Source organism: Hipposideros armiger, unplaced genomic scaffold (assembly GCF_001890085.2).
Source record: "Hipposideros armiger isolate ML-2016 unplaced genomic scaffold, ASM189008v1 scaffold_2131, whole genome shotgun sequence".
Classification (NCBI taxonomy): Eukaryota; Metazoa; Chordata; class Mammalia; order Chiroptera; family Hipposideridae; genus Hipposideros; species Hipposideros armiger.
The window spans coordinates 6,251-15,201 of record NW_017733479.1 but is presented as its reverse complement, the minus strand read 5'-3'; the positions used below and the strand labels follow the sequence as shown (position 1 = coordinate 15,201).

General features: G+C 51.4%; 1 protein-coding gene across 1 annotated transcript in view; it reads right to left on the bottom strand.

Annotated features, from left to right (window-relative positions):
• The window catches only part of LOC109378544 (leucine-rich repeat-containing protein 37B-like), a 25,284-nt gene extending 16,442 nt beyond the window's left edge, over window positions 1-8,842 (bottom strand). The window contains 4 exon segments of the mRNA XM_019634889.1: window positions 660-669; window positions 8,014-8,086; window positions 8,301-8,451; window positions 8,818-8,842. Of these exon segments, the coding sequence (XP_019490434.1) occupies window positions 660-669; window positions 8,014-8,086; window positions 8,301-8,451; window positions 8,818-8,842 (259 nt within the window).
• Between the last annotated feature and the right edge of the window lie 109 nt (window positions 8,843-8,951).

Sequence of the window (8,951 nt, the reverse complement as noted above, 5' to 3'; positions counted from 1 at the left end):
TGGCTACAATCTGGGCAGAGAGCTGACATCCCTAACGCTCCTCACCAGCTCCTAACAAAATCCCTGAGGAGTTTGGCCTGTGACCCATCCAGGCTCACTGAGTGCAGGACCCTCCTCCTCGCTTCTCCCCAGTGCTAGGCACTGATTCAGGCACCCAGCCCTGGAGAAGGGGCTCCCTGATCATGCATACCCCAACCCCCAAATGCCACACATCCCGCCCAGCGGTCCCCAATCTTCGGCATGCCCAGGCTGGGATGTCCATGAGCTACAGGACAGAGCTTTCACCTTCTTAGTGTCACTCCCTCTGTCCCCTCTCCATGCCCACGTCCACTGCCTTAGTGAAGACCCTCCCCTCTCTTTCCTGGCAGCCTGGTATCACGTGAAGTTCTATGGCCTAATGTGTGGGCTCTGCCACCAGACATCCCAAGTTTACCTTCTGGTGCCACCACTCTTAGCTGTGTGTGACAGTTCTAAAACATGTCCATCAATTACTTGGCACTCTGCCAATTGAGAAGTGGGGTCTGTCGTCTCTCCTTGAAGCTAAGCTAGTCTTATAGAGTATGGTGACATTAGGGTATGGCAGAAGTGTTGTGATGTGACTTCCAGGGCTAGGTCTTAAGGACAATTCAGCTCCCTTCAAGTTCTCCAGGCACACTCACCTTTGGAGTCCTGAGATGACACGGAAACAGTGCAAGGCCGCCATGTTGTGAGGAAGCCCGGACTATGTGTAGGTGCCTGGCCAACTGTCCCAGACAAGGTTTATGCCAACAGCCAGCATCAAGGGTAGACAGTGAGGGAGGTTGCATGTAGAGAGAAATGGATGAGCCAGGGGTTCCTGCCAGGGATGCTGGGAGCTTGTCAATCAGGACCCACTAACAGGTGGAACCCTGACTGGCCCTAAATCTGGCTGACAGGTCCAGAAACTCAATGTCATCGGGGTCTCCAGAGATGGATGGACTCAGGAGGCCAGGCCCTCTTACTCCCTGGGCTCATAATAATGAGAGACACTGGCTCTAGGGGCTTTCCCCCAGCTCTTAAGCTAGCGCACTCATCCCTATGGGCTCTAGCCAAGAAAAAGTGCTCTCGGGGTCATTGGGTTGGCAGGGGTCAGTGGCCTGGACTATTAAACCACACTAGCTCTCTAATCTGTTTCCTTTACTTCTTTGTTTATTATTTAGCTCTCTAACCAGTAGAGTGTGAGCTCCATGAAGGCAAGAGCTCACAGGAGTTTATGTGTGTTGTGATTTGCATCTCCAGCATTTACAACAGTGCCCGGCACATAGTAGGTGCTCAATAAATATCCCCTGAATAAGTAAATGAATGGAGGGATGGATGGTGTGTCCATCGCTGTGAGGCCAGACCAGTTACAGACTAGGCACTGATCCTCCCTCTGTGAGATGGGTGCTATGATGGGGCCTACCTGTCAGGGGTGCTGGTGGGTGACTTGAGAGAATAGACTAGTGCTCATGCCTCATGTGTCACTAACACTGAAGTGAGGGTTACTGGGATTGTTTCCATGATCAGTTGTCACCAGGCCACTGGTTGAGTCCCCTTTGACTAGAAGACATATTCATGCTTTCTGATGTCCCTGGCCCAGGCTCCATGAGAACTCCATGGGTATCTGACCCTCCAAGCAGATGAAAACCTTCTTGGGGCTCCTATGGCCCCCCGTGTGTACCCTAATCCTAGCTCCAGCACACTGAACACTTGTTGGTCTGTGACATTCCAGGGTTTGGGGACCAGGCCTCACCCCCTGCATCCCAGGTCTAAGCCCACTGCTGCCTGGCGCTGGGAAATGGATGATGAGGAGACTGAGATGCTCAGAGCTTCCTCTGAGGTCACCCAGTACCCTCCCATTGGTCAGCCTTTGACCTGAAACACCACAGCTCCCCTCCATCACTCCATAAGGATTACTGTTCTGTGACAGCCAAGATGGTGGGTCACAGGGCCAGTTTCTTCTCACTTCCCCTTTGGGTTGAATTCCACAGGCTGAAAAGTAAGGCACAATATTCTAGATGGAGGGGAAGCCCCAGTGCTGTGGAAGTGCCCACATATTTCCAGAGAGCATGGGGTGCGGGAGGGTGGGGCGAAGTGGCATGCTGGTGGGTGCTGGATCTTGGTCCGGAGGTTTCAAATGGGGTTCTATAGGACTTGTCTTGCTAAGGGAACATGTCCCGATTTACCAAACCACCATCAATTTGTTTTTCATCTGGGGCTGTCCCGACGAGAGCTGCTGTGAACGTTCCTGTGCACGACTCTCGGTAAACACATGGGCTCATCTCTGCTGGAACTCTACCCAGGAGTTGAATTCCTGGGTCGGGGTAGGATGATATGCTCAGCTTCAGTAGACACGGCCAGTTCCCCAAAGTAGTTGTTATAAATTACATCCTCACCCGTGACTCAGAGCTCCAGTTGCTCCGTATCCTTGCCAACATTTGATACTGAAAGTCTTTCTCATTTTGGTCTTGGTGGGTATACAGGGATATCAAATTGTGGCTTTAACTCACATTTTCTGATGACTAATGTAGTTGAGCACTTTTCATCTGTGTATTGCCTACTTATATATCCTCTGTTTTACGAAGTGCTGAAGTCTTTTGCTAATTTTTCTAATTGATTTTGTAATATTTACTGATTTTTCTTATCGATAAATAGGAGTACTTCATATATTCTGCACGTTAGCCCTTTGATGATTACACAATTTGCAATATCTTTTCCCAAATATATTTATTTTATGGACCACTGTTACCATAACTACAAAACCAATATCACACGTCATAGATAGAAGGTAACTGTAAAATAAATAAGACAATATTATTACATTCTGGCTAAATTTCTTGTGGCTGGCAGCATGGTTAGAGTCCTGATCCCTGTTAAGAGATTAGCAAGTGAAAAAGGGTGTGAAAGACATCCCAGGGCCACATGGAGACGTTCTCCTTGATGTCTTCAGAAGGCTGGAGAGAACCAGAAAAGAAATAACCTTCTCATTCTGCAACCTCCTGTTCATTGTCGCGCGCACACACACACACACACACACACACACACACACACCTGTACCCTTTGTCCTTGAACCTCCCATAATTATGTCATCTGCCACTCACTGTGTGAGCTCTACACTTTGGGAAACACAACTATAAGTGATGGGGATGCATGAGGGTTTTACCTAGGAGTTGACGTAAGGAGATCGCTGTTATAGAAAAATCATTCAGGTGGCAATATGGGTAAAAGCAAAGATAGAGGTGAGGAACTCAAGTTAGGATCAGTTGAGCAGGTAGGTCCAGGTAGTGAGTGTCAAGTCTAAACTAGGGGTGTACCAGGGACTGGGGTGGGTGTGGGAGCTGGAAAGATGGGAGGTAGAATCTGGAAAGATGGGAGGTAGTGGCTGAGTGATGTGTTAAGAGAGTAAAAATGATGTCTGGGGTGACTGTGGGATTTCTAAATTGGAGGACTGTGAGGAGGGAGGTAGCAAAGACTGGAGAAGCAAATTGTGGGGCGGGAGGACATAATGAAATTCATCCGGGATGTGTTGAATTTGAACTGTTCACAGGACCTCAGGACAGTCTCCCATTCATTCATTCATTCATTCATTCATTTCACAAATATTTACTGAGCATATACAGGTGCCAGGGGTGCAGTGGTTGATCAGACAGATAAAATTCCTGCTCTGATGGAGCTTAACATTCAGATAGTTTGAAGGGCAGATATGGACAAGCAAGGTATGTACAGGGCTCAGGGCTCTGGGCTCTGGGCTCTGGGCTGTGAGGTGGATTTGGGCCTGTTAGAGGAAGGACAGCAGTTAAAGCTGCCAGTGCAGGTGACCTGGCCTAGGGAGACCGGGGCAGGGTGAGCCTGGAAGAGGGTGGGGTGGAATGCCAGCCTTAGAGGCAGCTCAGGAACAAGCACCAGGAAAGAAAACCACCCAGGAGAAATCAGAGGGGGTCCGAGGAATAGGATTTCAAAGATCTGTCAGCTGACGCATGCATTCATTTATTCAATCAGACTTGACTTGGCGCCTTCCCAGGGCTAGGCTCTGGGGAGTAAGAGATGCATGAGAAGTCTCTGGGGGAAGCAGATGTGTAAACCACAAATTCTTAGGCAAGGCCACGTGAAAAAGATTCTATTATGGACGTACAGACGACATGTGGGAGCACAGAGGATGGTGACACACTGTTTGATCCTACTCTGTGCTAGGCACCGGAGAAGGCTTCCTGGAGGGTGGGGGGTGGGGGTGGGGGCGGAGCTAGAGAATGGAGTGGAGGCAAGGACTCTTGACAGAGAGGGAATGGTTTGAGCAAGGTCGTGGAGGTGGGAAGCTGCTTGGCTTGCGTTCTGGCAGCCGGGCATCGCAAGCACTTTGGGACAAGGAGCCTGGAACCGGGTTAAGATCATGCCAAGAGAGTGGGCTGAATTCAGAAGGGATGGGGCCAGGGCGGGTTCTGAGTAGAAGGCCTGCCACTCGCCACTGTTCCACCTAGTGGACAGAAGCCAGAGCCCCTGGGAACGCAACTGCGGGGCTTGTCTACCCCGCCCCGCAGCGGTTAGCAGGTGTCCGCGCCCAGCAAGTGCTCACTCTGCACGCTTCACAAGTGTCACCTCCGTGCAGCCCAGCGCCTGATGGATAAGCCCTGAGTCAGAGGGTGGGCGCATGCCAAACGCGCTTTGCAGGGAGGAATGTGAGAGAGGGATATAGAATATGACAGAGGGGTTGTATCGCTCCAGGGTCTTGGGAGTGTTACTTTGGGAGAAGTGGGCAATGAACTGAGGGCAATTATCAACGATGGGGAAGGATGAATGGGGCAGAGGTGCCAGGTTCAGCCTGACGGCCTGAGCTCAGAACCACCCTCTCAGCGGGAGCCCCAGGCTGGCGGAAGGCCAGAGCCCTCTCCCTCTGCACCAAGCCAGGCCTCACCTTGCCTCTTCCTCCACTACACGTCGTCAGCCTCATCCCCCAGCCTTGGGACTCAAGGCTGCACTGAAACTTGGGGGCTGAAGTCCGGAGGGAACCCAGACTCCAGAGTTTTCTTGGTCCACACGCCCAGGGGTCCCTAAGTTCCCTGGAACCCTCCCTGATCTTCACTGAGAATCACCCCTTAGACAAAAGAACTCTGGCGCCCCCTACTGGCAGTTCTTGGTCAACAATCCAATCCCTGGCTCCCAGCGGCCGACCCTGACTCACGTGGCTTGAGCACACCTGAGGCCACTTTCAGTGGCAGGGAGGTGGTGCGGACAGAGGTCTGGCTTGTGATATTTACCTGGACTCCAGCAGCTGCCTAACTGGTTTTCCTCTCTCCCTCCTGCACCCACAGCTGGGAGAACACCTTTAAAAGCCTATTTGTGGAAATACTACTTAGCAATAGCAAGTAATGAACTCTTAATACCCACAACAACTTGAATGAATCTTAAGGGCGTTATGCTGAGTGCAGAAAGCCAGCCTCAAAAGGTTGCATATTTTATGATTCCATCTATTGTATATAGCATTCTCCAAATGATAGAATTATGGAGATGAGAGGTAGCTGGGAATTAGGGAAGGGAAGGAGGGAGTGACTATCTGAGGCAGCATAAGGGATTTCTTTATCTTCACTGAGAATCACCCCTTAGACTAAAGAACTCTGGCACCCCCTACTGACAGTTCTGGGTCAACAACCCAATCCCTGGCTCCCAGTAGCCGACCCTGACTCACGTGGCTTGAGTGATGGAACAAGTCTATCTTGATTGTGGTGGTGGTTATATAAACCTATACGTGTGATAAAATGCCATGAAATTATACACAAAGACATACAAAAAAATGAGCGCATGCAAAAAATGGTGAAATCAAGTGAGGTCTGTAGTCTAAAGAATTGTATAGTACCACTACTTTCCTGGTTTTCATAATGCACTACAGTTATGTAAGGTGTCACCACTGGGGGAGGCTAGGTGACGGGTACACGGACCTCTCTGTACTATTTATGTGGCTTCTTGTGAGTCAATGATTCTTTCAAAACAAAAAATTTATGAAAAGAAAAAAAGCAAATCTGGTTATATCATCCCCCTGCTCATCTCTACCTAGCAGCACGTGGTGGGCCGCAGAGTTAAGTTCATGAAAGGAAATCTGCCAACTTCTTTAATAAACCAAACCCTCTTCTGAGGCTGGCGACAGAAAAGCATCCCTTGGAGGGGGCAGGGTGGGGCGGGGAGTGGGTGGGAGGCGGGAAACTGGACCTGATGGTCCCGGTTCTACCTGGTAGGGCCTCGCTTGTTAATCCCGATGGGTCATCTACTGTACTGGCCCGAAGGGGGCGCTCTTCCACCTCTGATGTTCTGGCCCCAAATGGACTCAGCTGGGACTTTCGTTAGCATTGCTGGGACTCAGACCAAAGTCTTGAAAAAAGGCTACTCTGGAACGCTGGGAAACAAATCACAATCCAATATGCTGTCCTGCCCATCAGGTATTCTGGCTGCACCCTGGGGGCTCCTCCAGGACACTTGTACATCTGGCTCCCACTGGTCCCACCACAGAGGCTGTCTCACCCTAGGAACCAGGACTATCCTGGGGCCTGAGGAATGAAGACTAGAGAAATTTCACAAGTGTCCTTGCACCAGGTTCTGGGCCATGTAGATTGCACACGAGTCTCTGAGGTAAGTGTGAATGTCCTAACACTGAGCTGACACTCCCCAAGACCTCCCTGCCCAGGGATCTTCCTGCCAGTTGTCCTGATGACCAGTGGGGGCCACAGGACCCCATTCATTGTGGCCCACAAGGCCCTGCACACTCTGTCCCCTACCAGCCTCTCCAGCATCACCTTACACCCATGCCCACTGGATTTCCAGGCTCCCATCACGATGGTCTTAGATTTTGTTCTCACAAGCCTTCCTGCCTCAGAGCCTTTGTGTATGCTGTTCCCTCTAACTAGACACTCTTCCCGTAATTCCTCGCCTTGTTGACTTGTCTTCATTCTCTAGTGCTGGGCTCAAATGTGACTTCTGCAGAGGTATCTGGGGTCTATGGGGGACAGTTATACCCCAGTGACACACCTTCAGAGAACCCTGCTTCCAAGTAATCAGGTTAAACACCTTATTATATGTCCAGTTCTGCTATTAGACCTGGATGCGGGGGTCCCTGCTGAGCCATGGGTCCTCTTACTTTCTACCTTCTCTGTGGCTTCTCACAGGATGAGGAATCTGTGGGGCTCCCTTAGAGCGCAGGTCCTTCCCTTTAAACTATGCTCCTGCTATGTGGCACCCCAGAATTCCCTGCCCGAATGGCCCCAGGTTTATTCCCTCAAGGGTGGACCAGGGGGCAGCAGGTTGCAGCAGGTATGGCATTTTGCACTCGTGGACTGGAGTGTCCACATGTGTGCATCTGGAACTCTTCTTGGGGCAGGAAGATGGGAAGCTCTTTCATGTCACCATATCTGGGCACAGGAATTGGAAGAATAAAAAATGTTTACATTCAAACCTGGCCCTCCAGGTCAGTACGAAAGTGTATTTGTCAGAGTAGGAGAATAGAACATATTTTATTGAACAGTTGTTAGCTTGATGTATAACTTTACAGTATTTCAATGTATGAGGCCTCCATTTGTACTCTTGCCCCAGCCCTGCTGGCATTAGGGGTGGGCTTGGGTCAGCCTGACCCACTCACTGGACCATAAGCTCCACCAGGGAGGCATGTGCAATACCCTTGCCTGACAGCACACCCCCTGGAAGATGCCCTCCAAGTAGCTGAAGTCAGTATATAGGTAAATCCCTCAGGGCTGCTGGCTGCCCGAGTATATGTTGGGAGGGGAGTGCCTGAGGGTGAGAGGGGTGCTGGCTGTCAGGGGGTTGGGAGTGGTGAGGCTGCATTTACGCAAGACCAGTGGTGAGGGGGTGGGGGTAAGGTCTGGAGTCAGGTCACCGGGGCGCTGGGAAAGGTGAGGACTCTGAAGCAGGACAGTCTCAAGGCAACCAGGGGTTTGGGTTCATTGCAAAGGCTGCTGGCCCATCGCCTCCGCCCCTCCGCCCCTTCGCTGCCCTCTTGGCCCCTGAGCCCAAACTCACCAAGGGGAGCGGGGAACAGAGCGGGGTTACTTCCGACTGTAGCAGGTCCCCAAATTCCACTGTGGCATCCAGGCTAAAGACAGCAGAGAGCCGCGACTCACACCGGCAAGTCCGGTCGGTTTCTGGCCCCGCCCTCGGTCCACGGAGCCAATTGCGGAGCCCAAATTAGCTCTGGAGGCGGGGCCATTGCTCCCGGGTGCTCCAGGCTTCCCAGTACCGGAACAGGTGCATGGTCTTGGGAGGCTCAGGACCCCGTTACCCTAGCATGACACCGTTACACCCGTTACCAGAGAGTCGTGGCCACTGCTGTCCGACGGAATGCATCGTCACTGCCCGCTTTCCTCAGGGTCACTCGATGCAGGTCCAGGGGGACGTTGGTGGTGGCTACAAGACTGGCTGGGGAACAGGCCAGTTCGTGGAAGCAAGCTCCACTGATCTCTGCCGGGGGTGGGGTGCGGGGGGTTCTGTGTTCCATCAGCCTTTCTGGGAAGGTCAATGTCTCAGTGCCTGTTTGCACTTATATTGTAAAATCAGCTGTTGGGGTGTGGCCCCCCACTTTGTGGGGGCTGCTGCCTCTTCAGTGATTCTTCAGGAGTGAAAACAGCCCCGTCTCAATTTTAGGCCAGATGAAACTGCTGAGTGCCTTCACTACCGTCAATGGTGGAGCAGGAAGATTAGAAATAAAACTTGGTAAAATATGAGAACCTCCGTCCTAACCTAGGCGATCATTGGTCAGGGATTGAACGTTGGTGGAAAACAGAAGCTCCTACTGTTTGCCAGGTGGGAACTGTGATGTGTCCTTACCAGCCTTGTGGAAGGTAGGTGCCATTGCTGTGCCCATAGTTCAGATAAGAAAACAGGCTTGACAGCAGTTAAGTTACTTGAGGGCCCAAGGCCACACAACTAATAAATGGTAGAAGCAGATTTGTCACCCAGCT